The sequence below is a fragment of the Sorex fumeus genome, unplaced genomic scaffold (genome assembly GCF_029834395.1).
Source record: "Sorex fumeus unplaced genomic scaffold, SorFum_2.1 ptg000035l, whole genome shotgun sequence".
NCBI classification, from domain to species: Eukaryota; Metazoa; Chordata; class Mammalia; order Eulipotyphla; family Soricidae; genus Sorex; species Sorex fumeus.
Genome location: NW_026606092.1, coordinates 40,128,219 through 40,153,506, shown reverse-complemented (window position 1 = coordinate 40,153,506; position 25,288 = coordinate 40,128,219). Strand labels below are relative to the sequence as shown.

General features: G+C 44.3%; 1 protein-coding gene and 1 pseudogene across 1 annotated transcript in view; both read right to left on the bottom strand.

Annotated features, from left to right (window-relative positions):
- Nucleotides 1–21,834, bottom strand: part of CFAP221 (cilia and flagella associated protein 221) — a 95,273-nt gene extending 73,439 nt beyond the window's left edge. The window contains exons 1-6 of the mRNA XM_056117687.1: nucleotides 21,776–21,834; nucleotides 20,299–20,483; nucleotides 17,140–17,240; nucleotides 7,440–7,526; nucleotides 7,200–7,298; nucleotides 4,844–4,944 (exon numbers count right to left, since the gene is read on the bottom strand). Of these exons, the coding sequence (XP_055973662.1) occupies nucleotides 4,844–4,944; nucleotides 7,200–7,298; nucleotides 7,440–7,526; nucleotides 17,140–17,240; nucleotides 20,299–20,437 (527 nt within the window). The 5' untranslated portion in view covers nucleotides 20,438–20,483; nucleotides 21,776–21,834. The remainder of the gene's footprint in view (nucleotides 1–4,843; nucleotides 4,945–7,199; nucleotides 7,299–7,439; nucleotides 7,527–17,139; nucleotides 17,241–20,298; nucleotides 20,484–21,775) is intronic.
- LOC130026949 (small nuclear ribonucleoprotein F-like) lies at nucleotides 18,507–18,765 on the bottom strand (annotated as a pseudogene).
- Nucleotides 21,835–25,288: the final 3,454 nt, after the last annotated feature.

Genomic DNA, 25,288 nt, shown 5'->3' with positions numbered 1-25,288 from the left:
TTATTGTAGATAGCAAAATAAAAAATATCTTCAAAAATGGAAAGATCTTAGTGTTTGGAGAGTAGAGCAAAGGGGTCATTTTAAATAAAGAAGATTTGGGGGCTTGAGAAATAATACAGTTTGTAAGGCATTTTTCTTGCATGTGGCTGACCTAGATTCAATCCCTAGCACTGCATAGGGTCCCTCAAGCCCCTCTAAGAGTGATTCTAAACCAGGAATAAGCTCGTCCAGATGTACTTCCTTTCCCACCCAGAAATATTTGGTTCTTTATTGGACAATGAATGGTTAGTGACAATGTGCATAATAAATGCTAACGTGTTCTAATATGCTACATTCAGAAGGCATGACAAATTGGCCATGAGTTGTTGTGCCCACATATAATTTAAGCAAAAGAGCATCGGAATAAGGAGAACTTCCCAAGAAATGAATGGACAATTGTCAAACATCACACAGCCATAAGAGATGAAACAGAGATTAAAGTTTGAACTTGTGCTTTTAACCACAGTACTCTGACAGTTCTTCAGGTCTCTAATATTAAGGATTAGCTAAGGAATTGTCTTATGTAAACTGTAGTTCTCTACTGTTTGATATTCTTTGAAAACAGTCCCTCTATGCTTTATTTGCTGAACTTTGGTGGTGGCAGGAGTCGGGGGGGTGTCTCCAAATGATGTTTAGGAAGCCTGGGGCCCCTCCATTCAATGCAGGAGTACAGGGATCATGTGGTGCTGGGAATTGAACTGGAGTAGGCTGGATGTAAGGCATGTACCTGAACCCCTAGACTATCTTCCCAGCCCTACCTGATGGATTTTTAAGAAGGCATTTCCTTTAATGGGCTAATAATCAGGACAGGGCTCTTCAATCCCCAAACCTCTTGCCCCACGTTCCATAGCCTGCTCCGCTCCAAGAACTGGTGTGCATCTGGACAAGAAGGGAGTGATCTGGAGATGGGTCCATTATTTTCACTGAAACTTTGGATGTCAATTGTTGCATTTAGAATTAGTTCAAGAGCAACCGAAATCAGATAGAATGGCTGGTTGTTGTCTAGCCAGTCCCTCACCCCCTTGTTACCCAAATAAGCCCAAGTGAAAAGGTATGAGGAGTTAGGATAAATTCTAGCTCAAAGTCAAACAAAGGCCCTTTTAGCCAAGATAATGCATGTTCTTATGAACTCTCGTCCATCGCAATCTTATTTCCAAAGACATGATTCATCTCAGTGGGATGGGGGCTTCTGAGCAGAACGAGAGTGGAAGCATGATGCCTCATGCCACAGTCAAACAAAGAAAAATACCAAAAATAATTTGAGTCAGGGGGATGCTCAAGGAGTAGGAATTTATCTTTTGCACCAAAATAATTAAGCACCACCCTACTCATGGCTAAGCTTAGTCCAGTTTTAGAGGCATCCAATAGAGATGCTCAGAGCCCTAGAGCTCTAGCTGATGGGTCTTCTTGGGTCTTCTTTCAGTGCTGGGAATTGAACTGGAGTAGACTGGATGCAAGGCATGGGCCTTAACCTCCATACTACCTTCCCAGCCCTGCCTGCAAGCCCCTATCTTGCCATTAGTTCAAGGGATTCCCAACCTTACCAGGCCTTCCTCATGGTAAAACACCCCCATGATCTATCCTTGGCCACAATTCCCTAACACGGGGAAAGGCAGACTTCTGGTGAAAGCTCTAGGGAACAGGCAGAATTAGACAAGGTCATGGCTGCCTATTTGGCTAAAGATCAGTGGAACTGCAGAAGTCGGAGGTGACAGATGCCCTCTCTCACCTGCAGAAATGGTAATACAACCCCCCAATGCACATTTTGTGGAAAAAAAACCTTTTAAAAAATTGTGGAAATTTTTTGAATTTGGAGAGAAAATACAGGAGTTAAAATGTTTGCCTTGCATCTGGCCAATCTGGTTCAATCCCCAGAACATCTGGTCCCTCAAACCCTCTAGGAAAGGCCTCTGAGCACCAGTGGGAGTGACCCCATACTGACCTTCCCACCAAAAAAAAAAGTTGGTGGGAAAAGTATTTTTCATAAGTAAAAAAACTGGGTATTGTTAAATGACAGTGATTGTTTTATCTGAATATCAATTTGAAGCAATTTTTGAATATAAGCTCATCATTCTTTCATACACCAAGTCTGGGACTGAAGCAGAGTACCAGAGTATTGATATATTCAAGTCACACTGGACAGAATGTTCCCATCAAATCAGCTTTGAGATTGGGACACAGAACATACATGAGTTGCTAGGATGAAGGAAGAATGTCTCTCCCTCAACAAGTTGAGAAATGACAATGTATTTTCTTGGCAGGGAGAGTTTCCAAAAATTCTGATGCCATCACTGCTGCTTCCACAATAACGTTCTTTACTGGCCCCATTTGAGACAAGTTGCCATGGACGCTGGGCCAGTTTTCCCTCTCTGTGCCAGCTGGAGGACCCTCACTCTCTGTGGCGACGTGTTCAATGCCGGAAGAAGGGTTTGCATTGGGACATCCTGTTCTAACCTGGCTTGTTCCTGCATTTTCTGAAACAAACCATGTAGTCCACTGCCTAAGGAAAAGCATCCTTTGGTAAATTCTGCAAATCTTCCAACATGAGCATTCCAAAGCCTGAAATATCTTGGCTTTGCAGTGATGTCGCCAGAGACCTTTACCACCTGCATTGTGACGGTGGGCCCGGGAGCTGCAGAGCATCCGTCGCCTTGAGAGAAACATGCAGTTCCACAGGCTCTGATAGCAAGAGGACTTGCCCAGAGGACCAATTCCTGGTTGGGGCGGGGGGAGGGTTAGAATAGGGTAGGGCAGAGAAGTCAGGAGGCTTTCGTGGCCCCATGCCCAGAGCCCACTGGCCAAGTGGTCACAAAGTCAGCCTGGTGCCACATGCGTGGAGAGAGCCACCGGCCAACTACCTGGACAGGTTCCAGGCTTCAGTCAGCTGGTGCTGAGCGTACACTTCTAAAGAAACTGCCGCGCATGATGAATTCACGACTCATTTTAGAACCATGGGAATGGAATGATAGAACATTTCATTACCCCGTCTAAGCATGGCTCTCCCTTACTTGGATATGTAGAAGGGGTTAGGTGTATTTAATCTACGATCCTCGGCATGATATGAGGTAATGACGAGATGTAACCCACCTAGCCATAAACAACAGTTCCCACCTACAGGAGAGAAGACAGCAGAGCCACCCCCAGGTTTGATTTAGAGACTCGGAAAGAAGCTGGGAGGCAACTTTCTGTTATTTAGAGAAGCTGTCAAAGCTTGTTTTACCAGGCCACTGCGGTTGTTTACAGGTGGCTGGCAAAGGTCCACCTGGAGTTCTGCCTCAGGAAGGAAAATTCACACCCATCGGGCCAGCCAATGAAAATGATGCAGCTGATGGCAACGGACGCCCCGACCTCGTGGAAACTCACTGAGGGGCTTAGAGAGGTTCCCCTGCAGCTGCTTCTCCACAGAGGGTACTCCAAAATGAGACTGTTAAGAAAGTGGCGTGGAAAGTCACGCCCGACCACATCTCTGCCTATTTGGCAGGGGCGGAGGTGGATGGGTAGGGGGGTGTCTCAAGCCCTCTGTAGGCTCTATGCCTGGCTTACCATTCAAAAGTCAATTTGAGCCTCACAGGCAGTTTCAGGTAGAATGGGGACAGGCCGAGTGAGGATCCTACAGGTCTCTCTGCCCACCCCCAAACTGATAGGTAATAAAAACCTATTTACAGAAGCCATTGGATGGTTCAGAAGAGATCAGAAGTGCCAGGCAGCTGGCAGGGAGGAAAGGAGACTTAGAACCTTATATATTTCCCAAAAAGGATAGTATTTCAGCATTTTAACAACTGACTTGACCATTACACATCAACATCTAACAGCTGCTCAAAAGTTACTTTTTAAAAATATATATCCCTACAGATGAAAAGCAACACCATGTATGGTAGCGAGTCTTTAAGAACTATTTATTTGGGTGGGGAAAAGGAATAGGCACAGTTTAAAATACATTTGGAATCACAGTTTTCCCAACAAGGACGGTGTGGGCAGAATCTGAAACTTGATTTCTCTTTTGACTCTCTTGTGTTTGCCTTCCCTGCACTCATGCCCCCCCCCCCCCCATCTTAAATAAACAGATATTGGGATCTGGGGAGATACTACAGGGATTTAGTTTCTTGCCTTGCACACTGCCAACTCCAATTACCACCACCCCCACTACCTATGTCCTCTGAGTGCTGTCAGGAGAGATCTTGAGCATTGCTGGGTTGACCCCAAATCTTACAATAGAGATTGGTTAGTGGATGGGTGAGCTCCAAGCTAGTCCAATAAGACTCAGCCTTGTTTGTTCATCCTCCCTGTTTTGTTTCTTGCTGTTTTTGCATGCCAGGGATCAGACCCAGGTGCTTATCCATCTCATGTATGAGCTTTACCATGTAGTGACACCCCTGATCGATCCCGAGATTTTTGCTTAGATGTATCTAATGCTTCCAAGCCCTTCTAACCGCCTCTGTAGTATTTGGAGCACCTGACAGCTCTCTTGGCTGCTTCAAGGGAGCCTGTTGGGAAGAGAAGCTGCAAAGAGCAGCAAAACTAAGATGGGGAGAGTCAAGTTCCTCTAGCCTGGTTTGACTTGCCTAGACCCAGCGTGCCTGAAGACCTTTCAGTCACAGACCCAATAAATTCCCTTTCTTGCCTATGTTTTTTCACTTAGGACTTATTTTGGTTTTGCCTTTGCAGCTACAAGTTCAGCTTACTGCAACAGAAAGAGTAACTTCCCACTTGGAAAAAAAAAGTATGAATCGAGGTTCCTGTTTATGTGAGTATCTCTACTCATTATATCCTATGGCACTTGGGGCGGTTCAGTTTGGTCACTCACCTTTCACCAAGCAGAACGTTTGATAGATTTATAAATGAGGGGAAATCCAATGTGTTCATGATGGGATAGGCATGGATAGGAATGAGCAAAGTGTCATCCCCCTAAAAATTAATGGGATAAAAAGTTAAGGTTACAACAGAGAAAACTATAAACTCCAAAAGTGAACCTGCAGCTGCTTTGGGTTTCTATCATTTAAAGAAAGTTAAGGACTTTCCTTTGAAATGAGAATTGCTATTATCCACGAAAGCTGATCAAGAAAATGAAGCAGTCTGGCAGCTATGAACACAGTATGTGTCTGCTCCTATTTCAGAAATTCATAAGGAAATGCAAACCTGAGAGAAAGAAACTAGTACAGAGCCCAGCTGCTGCAGAAAGTGATGAGTCTCAAGCAGTGAACAGGCAAGAGGACCCATAGTTCGTGACCTTATGCAACACCCTTGACCTTTCTAGGTCTCCTTTCTTCATTTGCAAACTGGTGACAGTTCTTTGTTTCCGTAAAGTGATTAAAATGATGTTTTTTAAAAAATAAAATGTACTGTATAATTGACAGGAATAATGAGCATTATTGCCAAAGCGTTCGTTGGTACTTTACACAATGCCTGATCTAAGACATTTTCTCCTTGGCACAAAATGTTCCTTCTGAGAACAATATTATGATTTTGTTTTTCAGTGTGGGTTTTATCCCCCTCCCGCCCCCCTCAAATTAAAACTTGGACCAGGAACATGGCTTGGGGTGGAACCACTAGGTTGTATGTATGAGGCCCTGGGTTCCATCCTCAGCACCACAAAAAATAAATAAATATGTGACCCAGGAAAACTGAGAGTCATTTGTTACTAAAAATACTAAATTACTGTTGTGTGAAAAGCTAAATTTGATTCGGTGAAAGCTTCTCAACTTGTCAACAGTGGAGAATGGAGCAAAGGGAAGTGAGGAGGGGAGAGCTGGTTCGAAGGGGGCTGACTGCACAGAAGCCTGACCCAGCTGGCACCAAAGGCTGGGCTGGGCAACCTAGAAAAAGCCCATTCGCACTCCTAGAGCACTGGCATCTGAAGCGTGGCCTCTCAGGCTCCCAGCTCCCTGCAGGCCCACCCATACTACCTCTGAGGACATTCCCATAGGAGATACCATCCAGTCTCTGGTGTTTGTACTCACAGCTCGCGCTATTGTCAGCTTTTAAATCTGGCACTTAAGGGGAGTGTTTAGGTTATCTGAAGAAGCCTGTCAGCACACAGCACCACATGAGGGGTGAGGCTGTGAGCCTGGGCAGGTGAGAAGCCTGCAGTGAACAGCATCTTCGGGTGTTCTCTTCATCTTGGTAGCCTCTCGCTCACCTTGCCGGGACCCGGGTCACCAGACAAGGACTCACAGACAGGCCATACAGGGAGGCTGAGCGTCAGGCAGAGAAACATCCTACTTGTTACTCGTCTCGTCCTCCCTTGGGCATCTGAGTTTCATTTTTGGTTTGGGGGCCACACCCAGGGGTGCTCAGGGCTTACTCCTGGCTCTGCACTCAGGAATCATTTCTGACAGTGCTTAGGGGATCTGGAAGTACTTGGTCTGCGGGGGTAAGATATGTATGTGGGTGGCATCGTTGGTGCTGGGGTCAGGTGTGTATGAGAAGCAAACTGGCATCAGGTGGGTATGAAGCAAGTGCCTTACCCTCTATATTATCCCTCTGGCCCCTATACCACCGCTAATTCTTTATCCAGTCATTATGACAGATGCTTCCTGTTTTCATACTTTGACTACTGAAAATTATGCTGCTATGAAAATAGGTGTGTGTACATCTTTCTGAATTAGTTCGCCTTACAAGCGGCCAACATGGCCGACCCGAGTTCGATTCCTCCGCCCCTCTCGGAGAGCCCGGCAAGCTACCGAGAGTATCTCGCCTGCACAGTAGAGCCTGGCAAGCTCCCCGTGATGTATTCGATATGCCAGACACAGTAACAACAAAGTCTCCAATGGAGACATTACTGGGCCCGCTCGAGCAAATCGATGATCAACGGGAGGGCCTTTACCTTTCATTCAGATAAATACCTTAGCATGGTATTGTTGGGTCATATGGTACTTATTTTTACCTTTTAAATGGAATTTAATGGGTTGTGTGTGTGTGTGTGTGTGTTTGTGCGTGTGTGTGTGTGTTGGGGGTAAACCAGTTGTGCTGAGGTTTATTCTTGGCTTGTGCTCAGGGACCACTCCTGGAGGGACTCTGGACACTACATAGGCAAGCAGGGATTCAAACTAGGATTGGCCCCGTGTGCAAGAGAGCAAGTTCTCTACCCACTCTACTATCTCTCCAGCCCAAGAATGAGTTTTGCCACCGCTTTCTTCCTCCCCAAGGGTTAAGAAACTTACCTTGCAGTGAACGCGGATGCAATCATAATAGTACCTCCACTCATCCGGAGAAAATGTGACGGTGATGCTAAGGGACAAGCCAGGGACCAGGCGGTTCTCCTAGAAGATAAGTAGGCGCTTATGGGGACAGAGAACAGAGAGCACAGCTGAGTGACCACATACAGTATGTCTATCCATACAGAAAGCCACGGCCCAGATAAAAGCACCGTGGGACAGGAGGTAACCCCCAAGGAAGCTTACCTTTTTCACGTACTTGATCTGGAAGTACTTGGTCTGCGGGGGTAAGATATGTATGTGGGTGGCATCGTTGGAAATATTGACCAGGCTCTGGGAGAGAAGAAAAAGCATTAGGCGTGAGCATGTTGCTTTCTATCTACTTGCTTACTGTCAACTTTAACTCAAAATAGTCAGTTATTTCACCAGTGGAAATAACACCATATGCAGGAAAGAGGGAACTGCAATTTAGTGGAGGGTTCTTTGGGAGTGGGGTGGGTTTGGGTTTTTAGGCCATAGCCTGGTGGTGTTTGAGCAACAACATGTGAGTGCTGGGAGCCAACTGGGACCAGCAGTGTCCCAGTTCCTTAACCTTTGTACAATTTTTTGGGCCCCGGAGAGGAACAGCTATGGCTGAGCATCAGCAAAACCCAAAGAACAATGGAGAGTGGCTTGTTTATAGAGCTGGAAATGGGTGAGTGGGCCCTTATGGGACAGAGAACAGAGAGCACAGCTGTAGTGACCACACACGGAATGCCTGACTATGCATATAGCCACAGCCCTGAAATGGAGCCAGGTAGACAGTCCCTTCAGATTGTCCTTCACATGGTCCTTGACTCCTGGGCTGTCCAAATTGTGTGGGCTCAGACTGGTTTGCAGGAGCCACATCCTAAGCTGCCGGAAACAAGAGCCAGGACTCCAGACTGGATATCAATTCAGCGCCTGTGCGTGAGCGCCTGGGCCAGAATGTGATTCTAAGAACTAAAGAAAACCATGTGCTTCCTCCAACGTGCCTGTAGCACAGTTGACCCAGATATGGGCTGCTCCCCATCTGCACATGAAGACTACATCCATGGCACCCCAATATCGCATACTCTGCTGATTTCAGTTCCCACACTGCAATGCCCATCTTTCTATTTACCTGTTGTCAGCAGGTCAGTTCCATTTCTATCTCTGTGTATGTATGTTAGTTTGTGTGTGTGACTTTTTGTCTGTCTTGAGGTCATACCTGGTGGTGCTCAGAGGATATTCCTGGTCATGTTTGGGGACCATGTGGTGCCAGGGATCAAACCAGGGTGTCCCTCCCACATGTGAAGCATGTTATCAGCCCATTAGGCTACCTCTCTGGTCTACCTTACATTTCTTCTAAGTATTTTTTCTTAGGGCTGGAGCGATAGCACAGTGGGTAGGACATTTGCCTTGCAAGCAGCCAACATGGCCAACCCGAGTTCGATTCCTCCGCCCCTCTCAGAGAGTATCTCTGCACTGGCAGAGCCTGGCAAGCTACCCGTGGTATTTGATATGCCAAACACAGTAACAGTTGTAACAGTGGAGATGTTACTGGGCCCACTCTAGCAAATCGATGAACAATGGGAAGACAGTGACATCATTTTTTCTTAAAATGTTGACTACGCATATTCCTTCTACAATGTGCCAAAATGTGCCTGCAAAACTGACTCTCCAGAAAATTGTACTTTCTTTGTACTGTGGTTCTACCTCTCCCAATCCTCACACACTAAAGACAGTTTTGAGAAGCAAGACCCTCAAATGATCTCTAATGCTTCAGAAGAGAACTGAAAACAAATAGTATTATTTCAGGAAATCTAGGGGACTATTAACTTTTGTAAAATAGGGCTATAGAGCAATGCTTTGGGCTGGAAACAGCAGCATTGATTGCCTGTGGGAAAGCTGACCAATTATTTACTTTCACAGGCTGGAGCGATAGCACAGCGGGTAGGGCGTTTGCCTTGCACGCAGCCAACATGGCCGACCCGAGTTCCATTCCTCCGCCCCTCTCGGAGAGCCCGGCAAGCTACCGAGAGTATTCGATATGCCAGACACAGTAACAACAAAGTCTCCAATGGAGACGTTACTGGGCCCGCTCGAGCAAATCGACGATCAACGGGAGGGCCTTTACCTTACCTTACCTTAGTCTCTTTCACCACCACCTCCCCATCCCCCTCCTCCAGACAAAATCTTTCCACAGAAGGAAAGAAAATTTAAGATGTTTTGCTCTTGAGAAAATTGGAAATAATTGTTTTGAATTTAAAAGTAAATTAAAATGTTAATTTAATTATGAATCCAAGTAAACTGCCTTAGAGCCTTTAGATAGATCTAGATCAATCTCAGATATTAATGAGCAATTTCTTGTGGTTTTAAACACATGTATAGTCATTCCATTCTTGTGTCATTTGCATAGTTTCCTGTAGTAAACTCAAGATAAAAGCAAAGTTGGATTTTGCCCCTTGCCTGGCAGGAATCCCAAGGTAATCCTATTAAGCATCCACCTGACTCTTGAGGGGGACAGGAGGCTGACTCTCCCAGAATGCTAATAAGAAATCATTTTCTACCATTATTGATTTGTTTGTTGTAATGTCTGATATGAGCAGTGTGGCTATCTAAGCTTTATACTGCATTTACCTGGTCTCAGTGAATCTCTGCCACACCTTTTTTGCCCAAAAAGTGAGTTCATTATGTGCATGTCAATTGAGAGCCTTCAATGGCTTAGGCACAATGTGATGCAAATGACAGAGACGTCCTTCCCTCTTTCTCAGAAAGAGGTTTTTCCTTCTCTCCCCAAATCCTACAATCTGGATTGACTGGTTTGCACATTGCACAAAAGTGCTTCTAAATCTTGCAAAGTCTCTTCTACGCCTGGAAAGTTTTTTCCCTGCTCTCACTTTGCTTCTCCTCTGAAAGACTTTTTGTTCATTTACTGACCAGTGAACCATGAAAAACTGCTCAGAGGAAGCCCAGAGAAAAACTGAATTCCAACTATAATGAGTTGAATGGTGGCCTCAAAAAAAAGTATCTCTGAGGGTGCAAAAGAAGCACAGTAGAAATGACTTCGGCACCTGTATGTTCATTGAAGCACTTTTCACAATAGCCAAAATCGCGAAACAACTCAAGTGCCTGAGAACAGGCAACTGGTTAAAGAAACTTTGGTACATCTACAACAGTGGAAATCTATACAGCCGTTAGGAAAGATGAAATCATGAAATTTGCTTGTACATGGATGGTCATGGAGAGTATTATGCTAAGTGAAATGAGTCAGAAAGACAGAGACAGACATAGAATGACTGCACTCATTTGTGGAATATAAAATAACAGAATATGAAACTGACAACAAGGACAGTAGACACAAGGTCCAGGAATATTGCTCCATAGTTGGAAGCAATGCCTCATGAACTGGGGGAGAAGCAACTGAACTAGAGAAGGGATCACTAAGTCAATGATGGTTGGAGGAATTGGGTTGGGATGGGAGATGTGTGCAGAAAGTAGATAAAGGACCAAACGTGATAGCCTCTCAGTATCGGTACTGCAAACCATAACATTCAAAAAAAAGAAAAGAGAGAGTGTGGGGGGGGAATTGTCTGCCATAGAGGCAGGGGGACGGTTGGGATGGCGGGGGGGGATACTGAATACATTGGTGGTGGAAAATGTACACTAGTGGAGGGATGGGTTCAATCATTGTAGGACTGAAATCAAACACGAAAGCTTTGTAACTGTATCTCATGGTGATTCAATAAAAAAAATAAGAAATGTCTGTACCCCAATACCTGGAACCATGACTGTTATCTGGGGGAAAGCTGTGCAGGCTCAACCCTGGGGATGCAGAGCTTCTTGGGTCTAGCACTACTGGGAGCACCACGGCCACACACATTTGTGCTCAAGAGATGCTATGTAGTGCCAGGGATAGAACTCAGGACGTGGAACATGTGAGGAATGAGATCTAGTCCCTGGAGCTCTCTCACAGTTTGACAAATATTCCTTTAGAAGATGGAAGAGGAGTCCTGGAGTCAAGAGGAAAGGTCATGCGAAGATGCTGGCAGAGACAAGAGTGATACAGTCACAAGTCAGACACACACAGCGCCACCAGAAGATGGAAGAAGGCAGAAAAGTTTCCCCACGTGAGTTTTGAGAGTAAGGCTCTGTAAATACTCTCATTTTAGACTCAAGTCTCCAGAATAAATTTCTGGGTTTCTTAGGGCCCTAAATTTGTGGTAATTTGTTGGTCACAGAAAACTCATGTACTATATAGCCCAATAATTCTACATAATGATATGTAGATATCCAAGAGAATTGTCTGTACAAAAACACGCATGTGAGCAGAAGCAATAGTACAGTGGGAAGCGCGTTTGCTTTGTATGCGGCCGACCTAGGTTCAATCCCTGGAATCCCATAAGGTCCCCCAAGCACCACCAGGCGTGATTCCTGAGTGCAGAGCCAGGAGTAGCCCCTAAGCATTGCCAGGTGTGAACACCCCCCCCCCGAAAAAAAAAAGAAAAAAAGAATCACTCAGAAAAATAAGAAAAACAAAAATCTTATCAAAAACACACATGTGATGTTTATAACATTAAGCATAATAGTCCTAAGCCAGGTACCCAAAGGTTCACCAAGTAATAAATTGGTAAAATACAGATATGAATAAAGAGGATCAAATCAAATCCACACAGTGGAAAATTACTCACCTTAAAAAAAAAGAAAGAAGATGGAAGGAAAGATAGTTTAATAGGTTGAGAACAAGCTTCACATCAAAAGACTTGGGTTTGATTTCTAGCACACATGAACCCCTAAGCACTGCTAGGAGTAATCTCAGAGAATAGAACTAGGAGGAGGATCTGAACACCACTGGGAAAGAAAAGAAAAGAAAGAAAAGAAAAGAAAAGAAAAGGAAAAAAAAGAAAAGGGAATGGGAGGGGAGAAGAGGGGAGAGGTGAAGAGAGGAGGGGAGGGGAGGGGAGGGGAAAAGAAGGGGAGGGGAAGGGGAGGGGGAGATAGGGTAGTGGGGGGGGGAAGGGGAGTGGAAGGGAAGGGAAGGGAAGGGAAGGGAAGGGAAGAAGGAGGAAAGAAGGAAAGTAGGGAAGAAAAGAAAGAAAGAAAGAAAGAAAGAAAGAAAGAAAGAAAGAAAGAAAGAAAGAAAGGAAGGGAGGGAGGGAGGGAGGGAGGGAGGGAGGATACATGTTGCAAGCTGAATAAACCTGAAAAACATTAAATGAAAGAAGCTATCACAACAGATCACATCTGATAATATTTATTTATATAAAAGTTTCAGAATAGGCAAATTTATACCATCACAGAGTATGCTAGTGGCTGGGCAGGGTGGAGGTAGGGTAGATGAGGGAATGAAGGAAGTAGCTGAGGAGTGGGAATGGAATGGTTTATTATAAACAATAAATCATTCAGAATAATACATTTTTGGATCTATTTTAGTCCTAGTCTACCATAATCAAGACAGTGAACCTAATACCATACTAGGAAAAGTAAGTACCAAAATGAATAACTAACCTTAACCTTGGTCTTTGATGTTGTATTCTCAGCAATGTGTCCTTGCAGATTGATAGGGGAAGTTTTTAATTACAATTTAAAATCCTCACCCTTTAAGTGAAAGGAAATACTTGGCACCCACAGGCCCTTCTCCTGATCCTTTGCCTCAACACTACTGAGCATGGAAGGAGGAAAAGATATTCTCTTCTCTTGTTTGGGATGGCCTGAGGAAAACCCAAAATGGTTTCCTGACAGCCTTACAAGTGGTCAGCATCCTTCAGTGATTTTCTTCTGAGCATGAAAGTTAGGAGAATTTTTTTAAAAAAAGATAACAATTGACAACATTAATGCCAAGTAGAGAAGATAATGACGTATTTCTAAAAGATCACTCTAAGTCTAGATAACATACATAGTTTCCACCAGGCATAGTTATAAAACATTTTCCTCTGATGAAAATATTTAAGCGCTATTCCCTTAGTAACTTTCAAATATACAGCACAGTATTATTAATTATAGTTCCCTTGGTGCACATTTTCCTTTTTTGTTTTGTTTTTGTTTGGGGGTCACACCCGGTGACACTTAGGGGTTACTCCTGGACCTGAACTCAGAAATTGCTCCTGGTGGTGCTCAGGGGACCATATGGGATTCCAGGATTTACCCCAAGTTGGCCATGTGCAAGGCTAGTGCCCTAATCCCTGTACAATTTCTCCAGCTCAAGATTTATTTGTTCTCTTATTGTGAGTATGTGCTTTTTAATACTCTGCTCCAATTTCTCCCACCCTTCACCTCTTGCCTCTGGCAATCATTTTTCGACTCTCTATGTCTAAACTTGCTCATTTATTTGATTCGTTAGATTCCGCAAATAAATGAGGTCATTCAAAATTTGTCTTTATCTGTAATTCTTTCTTAAAATGATCTGCTTGGGGTCAGAGAGATTGTATAGGCATAAAGATGCTGCCCTGTGAGCGGGGAACCCCTGTTCTATCCCCAGCACCAGATATGGTTCCCCCAACTACTCCTACAAGTGAATCTTGACCCCAGAGTCAGGAATATGTATTGAGAACAGGCTGCTGTGGCCCTCAAACAAAAACAAAACAACAACGAAAATCATAATAACGGCACTGGAGCAACAGTGCAGTGGGTAGGGTGTTTGCCTTGCAAGTGGCTGATGCAGGTTCGATCCCTGGCATTCCATGTGGTCCCTGGAGCCTGCCAGGAGTAATTCCTGAGTTCAGAGCCAGGAGTAACCCCTGAGCATTGCCAAGTGTGACCCCAAAATAAAACCAGTAAAATAAATTAAAATAATAATAATAATATCTGCTTAAGTAATTTAAGACATGACTTCTAAGAATGGAATACACCTAAAATCATGTTTTTTTTTTAAAAAAAGGGGTGAGTAGATGGATACAGGATAGACAGTGGGCATCACAAACAAATCCAGGGTCTCGGGGCCTATGTGCAGAAAGCCCACCTCAGCCCTGTCCTACTCATAGACTCATTTCACTTGGATCTGGAGTTCCATTGAAATGATTCTCAGATATCCTACTCAACATATCTTAAGGGATCGGGGTGAGGCCACTACAGATGCAGAGCTGACCTAAATGTTCAGGTCCCTGAAACCACAAATACACCAAGGAAACCAGAGCTGGTATTCTACTAGATTTTAATCTTCCAGTGTCTTTACAGTTCAACACCAACTGCAAGAGAAGTGAAATAAATATAACCAAAATACACCAATGGGAGAGCCTGGCAAGTTACCGAGAGTATCTCACCCGCACAGCAAAGCCTGGCAAGCTACCCATGACGTATTCAATATGCCAAACACAGTAACAATTGTCACAATGGAGACGTTACTGGGCCTGCTTGAGCAAATCGATGAACAATGGGAGGACAGTGACAGTGACAGTGACACCAAAGGGACTACATTACAGCTAAAAACTTCTGCACAGTGAAAGAAATCATCACCCAAATGAAAAGTGTCTCTATGAATGGGGAAAAGACCTTAGTAAATCAAACATCTGACAAGGATTTATCACAATATACAACAAAAATCTATAGATAACTTCCATGACAACAAAAACAAAGAAATGGATTTTTAAAAGGGCAGCAGAGGCCCAGAAAGTTCACTCAAGGGATGAGAGCACATGCTTTTCATGTGAGTTCTCGGTTCAAGTCCTAACTCCACATTGATCCCGTGAGCACCACTAGAAGTGACACTCCCCACCATGCACTGTCAGGAATAGCCTCCAAGCATCAATGTATGTTACCCCCGAACAACAATAACAAAATAAAATAGAACAGAAACAGGCAGAAGATTTATATAAACAAGATCTCCTCAATGATATACAGAAAACTAATGAACACATGGAAAAAATGTACATCACATTATTATTAGGGAAAGGCAAATCAAAACCACAGGAGAGTATCGCTTTATCCCTATAAGAATAGCTGTTATTAAACTAGGGCCGGGAGGACTGGTCCATGATAGAAAGCTTGCCACAAAAAGTCTCGGAAAGTGCATTTAGGACAGAGAAGGTATGGCAATAACAGTCGGAAATGATCATTCTGTGAAAAAACTGAGTGGGAAAAGGAGGTTAAATTATATGCACGACACCCTTTTAATAAGAATATTGAAAACATAGTGCCTAAAAGAAAAATAAGAGGGAGAAGAAAAGTGTCTTCCACAGAGGCAGGCTGTGGGGGTGACCAGGGGGAGGCAGGTGGGAAGGAAACTAGGAAAACTGGTTGTGGGAAAAGTGCACTGGTGAAGCGATGGGTGTTGGATCAACGTATGACTGAAACTCAATCATAAACAACTTCGTAACTGTTTGTCTCATCATGATTACCAAAAAAGGGGGCTATTATCCAAAAGACAAGAAAAAACAAATATTGGTAGGGATGTAGACAAAAGGAAACTCTTGAACTCTATTGCAAGTGTAAAATTGTGCAACCACTGTGGAAAGTACATAGATATTTCTCAAAAATTAAAAAAATTGAAATTCCATATGAGCTGGGGGTCTAATTTAGCAGTGGACCACATGTGTGAGGTGGTTCTGGGTTTTATCCCCAGCACACACACACACACACACACACACACACACACACACACACACACGGATATTTGCATCTTCATATTCACTGTAGCATTATTTATGAGAACCAAGATATAGAAACAACCTAAATGTCCAATAACGAACGAATTGATAAGGATGTGTTGTGTATATATATATATGGATCCAGAAACACACAATGGGATTCTATTCAGCTGCTTAGAAAAAGACAACATACTGCCATTTGGAACAACACAGACGAACCTAGAGACTATTATGCCAAATGAAGTAAGTCAAAATAAAGGAGCAAAGCAAAGGGCCAAAGGAAATAAAATAAAAACAAGCTCAGATATAGACAACAGGCTGGTGTTTATGAGGGAGAGAGAAGATGGGCAAAGCAGAATCAAAGGGGGTCAAGTGCATGGTGGTGGAAAGAAGTGAGACTTTTTGTGATGAGCGGGACGCAGTGTTTGTTAATGTAAAACTATAATGTAATGTACCTGAAACTTTCATAATGTCATACCCCAATGTTACTGCAATAAAAAATATGTCCCTCAATCATTCCATAAATAAATTATTTTTAGAAATATTCTAACTATGTAACTTGAAAATATTTTACACCTATTAACTATATGTCTTTTTTTAATGTTAGGTCCCCTTTAGCATGGAATTTTGGGCTGCTGGGGTCACCTTCAGCATACCCCAATCAGAACATTCAGACCATTAAAGAACACCAGGGCAAGTCTTGGATCTCAGTGTGGCTCTGCGGAGGGCTGTGGTCACTAGGAGGGTTTCAGTCCAATCTCTCATCTCTCGTTCGGAGCCTGTTTAGTGATGCTAAACCTCTGCTACCCCAGTTCTACCAGAAAATTTCTGGCCAGAATGATTGATTTGGGCATGGACCTCTGGCCCCAGGAAAAAAAAAACTGGATCCTTACTGGCAACTCCTTAGAAAGACACCCTTTTGCCTCGTGGTGTCTACAAGAAGCAGGAATCCCTGTTGCAGAGGAAGGCAGGGTAAGGGCCAGTCTGTCTCCATCACTTGGTTCTGTGGTCCTGGGCTAACTCTTGAAGCATGTATAATATCAGTTTAATCATCTACATAATGGAAGTAATATTACAACTGCCACAGAGCTGGTGGAAGGATTAAATGGAATTATGTAAGGCATGAGAGCAGTTTCTAGCCTGTTCCTAAGTCACTTGACAGAGATTTCTGTTTAAAAGAATGCAATGGACTTTGGCAGGCAGACACTGATACCGCTTCCAAAGTCCTCATCCTAGAAGAACCTTTTTTGGGGAGGCCCAGTTCCCACCTGCACGTCTTCTTCAGATGAATGAGGAACACAAATGAAGAATCTTCATGTCATCTCGTTCTTATGATTAATTATCCCAGTTCAGAAAACACCTACCAGAATCTGCTGGTGTTGTTCATCTACTTGATAGCCTCCAAAATGCAATATGCCGGGTTTTGCCTGTATGACCTCATTATACTGAAGTTTTGAATAAATCTCTAGAAAAACAATGAAGATGAGTAGTACATCGTGAGATGAGACATACAAGAAAAGGTAAAATAAAAGAAGAGGCCGCCACCGTGGGCTCTCTTTTAATCGAGGACATTTGAAGCAAATGAACATTTCACATGGGGAAAGAAGTTGTCAACAAGATGAATGCTGTGCTCCAAATGAACCTGACTGCTCTCCCTTCTCTCTACATGGCATTTAGCGATATTATCATGGTGCACAATCACACGCATTGTCTATTATCTATTGCGTTTTCTTTCTGCATTTTGTACAAGACTTTGTGATGAAACAACAAACAAAAGCAAGTGTCCTATCTTTGCATTGATTAACTGCCATTATTTATAGTGCAATGAAAATCCATTCCAAAAGCTCCAAACACTAAGAGTCTAATTTTATTACTGCAAATTTAACTCTGATCCTTTGCTTTCCTCTGAATGTAATCACAGTTTGTGAAAGAGTAATCTTAATGTTCAGAATAGTTACTACTCTAGACTAGTAAAGTCTTTGACTTGCTACTGTCATCATAGGAATATCCATTTTTGATAGCACAGCGGGTAGGGCGTTTGCCTTGCACGCAGCCAACATGGCCGACCCGAGTTCGATTCCTCCGCCCCTCTCGGAGAGCCCGGCAAGCTACCGAGAGTATCTCGCCCACATGGCAGAGCCTGGCAAGCTCCCCGTGACGTATTTGATATGCCAAACACAGTAACAACAAAGTCTCCAATGGAGACGTTACTGGGCCCGCTCGAGCAAATCGATGATCAACGGGAGGGCCTTTACTTTAATTTACTTTTACTTGTTTTTTTTAATTTTTAGAACAAATGGAACCTATGAAAGTGTCCAGTTTTACAAGGCTTTCCCGTAGCTTTGGCAGGAGCTATGGCTTCTGGAGAAGGCATGGAGAATCTGCCACAATACGATTTTTGTGGAGCGATAGCACAGCGGGTAGGGTGTTTGCTTTGCACACGGCTGACCTGGGTTTGATTCCTCTTTCTCTCTCTGAGAGCCCAGCATGCTACTGAGAGTATCCCACCCGCACAGCAGAGCCTGGCAAGCTCCCTGTGGCGTATTCGATATGCCAAAAACAATAGCAACAAGTCTCACAATGGAGACGTTACTGGTGCCCACCCGAGCAAATCAATGAACAATGAAGGGCAGTGCTACAGTGCTACAGTGGGCTACTGGTTTTTTTTCTTTTTGAAAAACAAATTTTGATTGCCTAGAAATATATATATATATAAAGTTTTCCAGAAGACATTATTCTCTCATTTTCCCATCTTCTTCCTCTTCTTCAATACCTCTAATATAAAGGACATTATTACTCCTTATTAAAACTTCACCCGGATGTCCAGACAATGCTCCATCTATGTATTCTTCTGTATTTGCAAGCTGCATGTTCATATAGCCATCTACAGCACCAGGTAGCCATTGTATTTCATTCCCCACTTGTTTCACCATGACTGGCTTTCCTGTTAACCCATTGAGGAAAGGTTTGGGACTGAGGGGTAAACTCATCGTGACCATGGGCAGATGCTGCTGGCGACTCACCGCGAACCCAGTTGTCATCTGTCCCTTGTGACTGGACCCGAGACTTCAGGGCCAGAACCACGAAGAGGCAAGAGAGAGGGCTACTGTTCTTATCCTTCATTCCCACCCTATGAGGTAGGTATTATTCTCAGGGTGCAGAAGATGCTGAACCACACCAAGACAACACAACCTGCCCACAGAGCAATTATCAATCAAGCTGAGCTCTATCTGAACACACTTCCTGTTTTCTGACAAATAATAACTTTTCAGCCTTGTAGCCAAGGCTACACCCCCTGTGAGCTACAAGCACCTCCAGCCCACCCCTTGGCCATGATATTAGGACACAACTCAAGTGGGTATGAGGTGTTTCCTATTTGTTCCTTCCCAGGTGCCCTGTGACTGTCATCAACCTTGGGCCAAACTGCAGGGCTAGGATGGGGTAAGGGTTGTGATGCAGAGGGACCAACAATCTCTACAGGCTCTCCAATCATGTTTAAGGTGCTAAAATGAACATTACTGGGTAAATATTGAACATGAAAGGTTTTGTTTTTTAGAGCCACAAAAATTCAGATAAAGGGGCACCTTTTCCATCGATGCCCCAAAAGAGTCAAGCCTGATCCTTTGCATGCAACAAATTCTATGGCGACAAAATAGAGAGTCATACCAGATAGATGGAGCTGGAGCACTTGAGACAGTCTTAAAGGATGAGCAGGGAGCAACTGAAAATAGGGGTAAAGACCAGGACACTGGCCATCAGCTGTCCGCTTTGTTGTATCATTTTTGGGGAGTCACTTGACCTTGGGTCTCAGCTTCTCCAGTAGCAAAATGGAAATAAAACATATCTTGTGATGTTGTGTGGATAAATAACATGGGCAAAGTGGTTCACGTTTGACATAATAACTGTAGGACTGACTTGATTTTCCAAACTAAGGGATATGCCTAGAAAAAGGCAAGGAAGTGTAAAATTCACTTAAAGTAAATGCAGGAGCCTGTCAAGGGCTGGAAGTGGGGAACAAGAGAGGAAAGTATTGGCAAGGGAGTATAGTCTGGGGTACCTGTCCAACAGCACCAGGGGACAAATGTCAAGTGAATAAATTGGGACTCAGTTTGGTATTTGAGTGTTCCAGGCGAGCATACTCAACCGGATCCTAGAAAGGAAACTGAGTGAGCTGTGAAGCTGTAAATCCATTAAGGAAAGGTTTGGGAATGAGGGGTACTATTTAGGTAGGAAGGGATGGTCAGGAAGGAGAGTGCTAACAATTGAGTAATGACTTGCTAAAGATGATGAGCAAAGTGACAGAATACACAGATAGGAAAGACATTTCAGGAGGTACCAGTTGATTATGTCTGAAAAATCTATCAGTGAAGTGGGGTAGATCTCAATAGAACCCTTGTTCTTGATAATGCAAAGTATTATAGACTATAAAACAATATTAGAATGATCAGCACCAAAAATTTCTGGACTTCAAGTTCTCCGGAAAGATAGAGACTTTAAAGTCAATCCATTTCTATAAGACTTACTTGATTCCAGCAGGTGATTAGGTACCTCTGTCCTTTTCTTGGGTTCCTCCACTAAACTTTTCAAAAGGACTGGTGATATGTTTTCATATGGTTCTTCAGCATTCTTTATTTCTCTGCTGGGGGTTTTCACTGCTGCCATGCCTCATGAAAAATGAAGTCTTCTTTTTAGAGCCAAAGGTCATTTCCTGAGAAAACAGTAGCAGTATTATCAGTCATGAGAAACCACACACATTTTTTTCCCCTCAGTCCTTGACAACTGGATCTCCCATCACTGTGTGGTTTATGGAGATTCTAGCTCTCTCGGACTCTAGTCTCTCTATTGGTCACTCCATTCCCACACACGGCCATCCCATCAATCTCCTTGTACCACATATATCACAACCAAATGGCATTCTGTTGCTCAAAACCCTTCCCTGGTCCTTAATTCAAGAACTTTTCCCAAAATACAGTCTTGACGTGATTCTCAAGCTGTTAGCATATGAAGGGACGGGGGAAAAAGGTTCTAGTAGTAGAATTAGTGTGGAAAAATTTTGAAGTCAACAGTCAGGCAGGCCTCTTCTTCCTGAGGTTTCTCCAAGTTGATTTCTAACATGTTTGTGACTACAAGACCCTTTGTCATTTGGTCACATTGATTATAGGACACTGGCCCTTATGAGCTACCTTCAAGGAATGCACTTCTAATCAGGGTCCAATAGGAGACAGGGAAGTCATAAACTTCACCATCATTGAAGTCTTCCCTCGGAACTACCTGAGGACCTTGTTCTGACTCAGCATGTCTTCCAGTACCACTCACTTCAGTCGATCTTCCTCAGAGAGTTTATACCCAAGAATACTTGTTATCATCCACTGCTTCCATTCCTTAATTGACTTAGTTATAATCATTTATACGTTTTTGGTTTTGTAATAGCACTATACAAATCCTACACCTCTTTATATCTTCCACAGCAGAGTCTCTGAATCGAGGCCCTTGTATAGGTTGGGGACTCTGTGAAGCCCTGAAGTTGGATGAAGAGCCATGCACGATCTCCATTTCATTTTGTTTTTGACTAGTAACTGTAGATTTTCCAAAGAGTCTGTAGCATCAAGGAAAAGACAGTGATGACACTGCTTTATAAGCCTTTCCTGAAAGAAAGCTCTCTGTTCCCCTCCCCTCCCATCCCTCTCACTGGCTCTGTGAAGGACGTGCCTGTCTTTAACACAACCTCTGGCTCACCTGCTTCATCCCTCTCCATCCCTTCAACACCTGCCCCCGGCTCCTCTCCAGCCCCTGATTTCCACCCACAGCCTGAACCTCAGGCCAGTGCACCAGCCAAACCCTTTTTACACCGGGTCTCTAATTCCAGTTCACCATGGGCCTCCTCATGCATCCACTTCCCTGGTGGACCTCTAACCCTGGCCACCTCCTGCTTCCCTCCTGCTGTAAGTAGGGGGCCTACCCAACTCAGACCCTGTACCAGGCTGGCTTGCAACTGGACACCCGCCCGAGGTTCCAGCTGTTTCCGCAGCTCGGCAGCGACCAAGGGGCCCAGGTGCCAGGGCCCACGTAGAGGCCGCTCCTACTGGAGATGGTTCGCAGGCAAGCAGGGCTGAGCCCGCAGCCGGTGACTTCGGGTGTTGCCATGACGACGCAGACGCTCTCCCTGGGCTGCGCTGGACGCTACCAAACTGCTCTTGGACGGGTTGTGGGGAGGTGAGAAGGGAGCCCTATGGCTTCTGCTGGAGACCTGCAGCCCCCTGTCGCCTTCTCGGGGACTAGGGACAATGGCGAGCTATGGGAGGAAAGTGAGCTCAACTTCTGAGTTGCAAGGCCAGTGGATTCCCCAGGGGAAATGAAAAAGTTAGGAGATACCATTAGTAAGAAACCTGCAAGCCAGCCCAGAAGGCAGGGGAGAGAGAGGCTGAGCAAATGGGGTGCAGCCTCCCAAGGAGCCAAAGACAGAGGGTGGGGCTTCTCAGGCATCCATTCACTCATTCACACACTCACTTGCCCATTCCTTCAAGGAATCCTGATGATTGTGGTTGGGGCTGGGTTGGGGGGCGGTTGTCAGGTCTACAACTGGAGTTGCTCAGTGGATTTGCGGGGAGCTTCTCTCTGCATCTCTCCCACCGGTGCTCACCAGGGGGACCATGCTCCACCAACTTGAGGCTCCTGCATGCAAAGCATGTGATGAAAAGCCTTACTTAAGTAGTTCGCTTCTCTTTTTCTACTATGGTATGTTTACTCCTGGCTTTGCACTCAGGGATCACTCTTGGTAGTGCTGGGGGACTGTATGGGATGCCGAGGATCGACCCCAGGATAGCAGCATGCAAGGCAAGCGCCCTACCCACAGTGCTACCCCTCTGTCCCCAGAAGTTCTTTCTCGTTTATCTTATTTTGTTATATTTTGACCCTCAGACGCTCTCAGCTGGACGAGCCCCTTTTATTTATTTATTTATTTATTTATTTATTTTTAATTTGGGACTGGAGCGATAGCACAGCAGTAGGGCGTTTGCCTTGCACGCGGTCAACCCGAGTTCTATTCTTCTGCCCCTCTCGGAGAGCCCCGCAAGCTACCGAGAGTATCTCGCCCCCACGGCAAAGCCTGGCAAGCTCCCCGTGACGTATTCGATATGCCAAACACAGCAACAAGAAGTCTCACAATGGAGACGTTACTGGGCACGCCGGAGCAAATCGATGAACAACAGCAGGACAGTGCTACTATGGTATGTCTCAGATGTACACAAAGGCAGACAAAACAATATATGATGAAATCTCAATAGTGCACCAGCAAGAATGATGAAATTATGGCCCATCTTGTTATTTCTATATCCTGCTCCTAGCATCTGTAATAGTTTGAGAAAAAATCTCGGACATCATTTCATTCAACATATTTCAGAATATTCCTCCCAAATACAAGGGCTTAAAAAAAAGGCCAGCACCTTTAAAATTTCTCAGTGTAAACTTAAAATATGGTGTTCAGACCTGTCCTACATGGTCACCAGTTGGTCACCAGTTGAAGACAAGTCACAGCCTTTCCCTTATTTAACCATGTGGTTTTATTTCTCTATGTAGGAAATAATTTTCATACCTCATTTACTGTACTTATTTTATGTTGGAAGTTTCATGTAATATGCAGACCGGAAAAGTGGGTTTTCAGTTTCATTTGGGATATTTCTTCTTTTAAAAAATATTTTAAAACTGACTTGGAACCTACTCTAAAGAATCTAAGTGAAGATAAGGACCTTCCCTTTAGAAAACAAGTATAAATCTACGAACACATATGTAAATAAAAAACGGTCTTTTTTTCCCACAGATCAAACTGTAGTTTTTGTAGTTTTTGTAATTTGTATATGTGCATATGTAATTCATATATGTGCATATTACAAACAAAAACTACAAAACTGTAGTTTTGTAGTTTTTGTTTGTAATATATATATGTGCATATGTATATATATTATAATAGGTCCAGGAAGAATAGTGCCTCACAGGGGCCCAGAGCGCCTGTCTTGCAAGCATGTGATCACAAGTTCAAATCCCGGTTTCCCACATGCACAGAGCTCCAGTCTGCCTTATAGAATTAAGATAAAATTACATTGCATTTATTATTAATTTCTCCTTAACCAAATACCCCCAAAATTCAATTCCCCCAAATTTCTATAATATAGTTGCCAAGCTAGCTCAGTCGGTAGAGCATGAGACTTTTAAAATTTCTATAATGATTTATTCTCTCTTCTGGCTTCTGTGGGGTAGAAATTCAGACAGGGTAGCGTGACTTTTTCTGCCCCAAAATAAGAGGGGTTTTCACTCAAAGGGTTCAAACACGTTCATGTATGTACTGAGTGTGATCCTCAGCACTGCACGTCTTCATGTCCAGCAACACTAGGTTTTCACACTAGAGCTGAGCATTCCCAGGAATGACCTCTGAACCCCTTGGGCACTGCTGGAGAGGTCACCACAGAAGATACTTACATGCAACCTTCTCCCTGGAAGGGCGTCTCCTCCACTGTGCTAAAGAAGATCTAATTTCCTTCCTTCCCACCTTTTATTCTTCATTTCCTGCCTCCCCTTCCCCTTTTTCTCTTTTGCTCTTTCTCTCCCCCTTCCTCCCTCTCTCCCTTCTTCCCTTCCTTCCTTTCTTCTTCCCTCCCTCCCTGCCTCCCTCCCTTTTTCCCTTCCTTTTTTCTTCCTTCCCTACCATCCTTCCTTCTTTCCTCCCTTCCTCCCGCTCTCCCTCTTCCTCCCTCCCTCCCTTCCTTCCTTCCTTCCTTCCTTCCTTCCTTCCTTCCTTCCTTCCTTCTCTCCTCCCTTCCTCCCATCCTCCCGCTCTCCCTCTTCCTCCCTTCCTTCCTACCTTCCTTCCTTCCTTCCTTCCTTCTTTCCTTCCTTCTTCCCTTCCTCCCATCCTCCCGCTCTCCCTCTTCCTCCCTTCCTCCCTCCCTCCCTCCCTTCCTTCCTTCCTTCCTTCCTTCCTTCCTTCCTTCCTTCCTTCCTTCTCTCCTCCCTTCCTCCCATCCTCCTGCTCTCCCTCTTCCTCCCTCCCTTCCTTCCTTCCTTCCTTCCTTCCTTCCTTCCTTCCTTCCTTCCTTCTCTCCTCCCTTCCTCCCATCCTCCTGCTCTCCCTCTTCCTCCCTCCCTTCCTTCCTTCCTTCCTTCCTTCCTTCCTTCCTTCCTTCCTTCCTTCTCTCCTCCCTTCCTCCCATCCTCCTGCTCTCCCTCTTCCTCCCTCCCTTCCTTCCTTCCTTCCTTCCTTCCTTCCTTCCTTCCTTCCTTCCTTCTTCCCTTCCTCCCATCCTCCCGCTCTCCCTCTTCCTCCCTTCCTCCCTCCCTCCCTCCCTCCCTTCCTTCCTTCCTTCTTTCTCTCTTTCTTTCCTTCTTTCTTTCTGCTGCTGATTGAATCCAGGTCCTCATACATGAAAGGCACAAGTTCTATTCTTCTCTGGCCCCCAAATCTTATTGTCTTGTCTTTTTCCATAGAGAAGTTAAAACTTAAACAAGCTGGGGCACACTAGC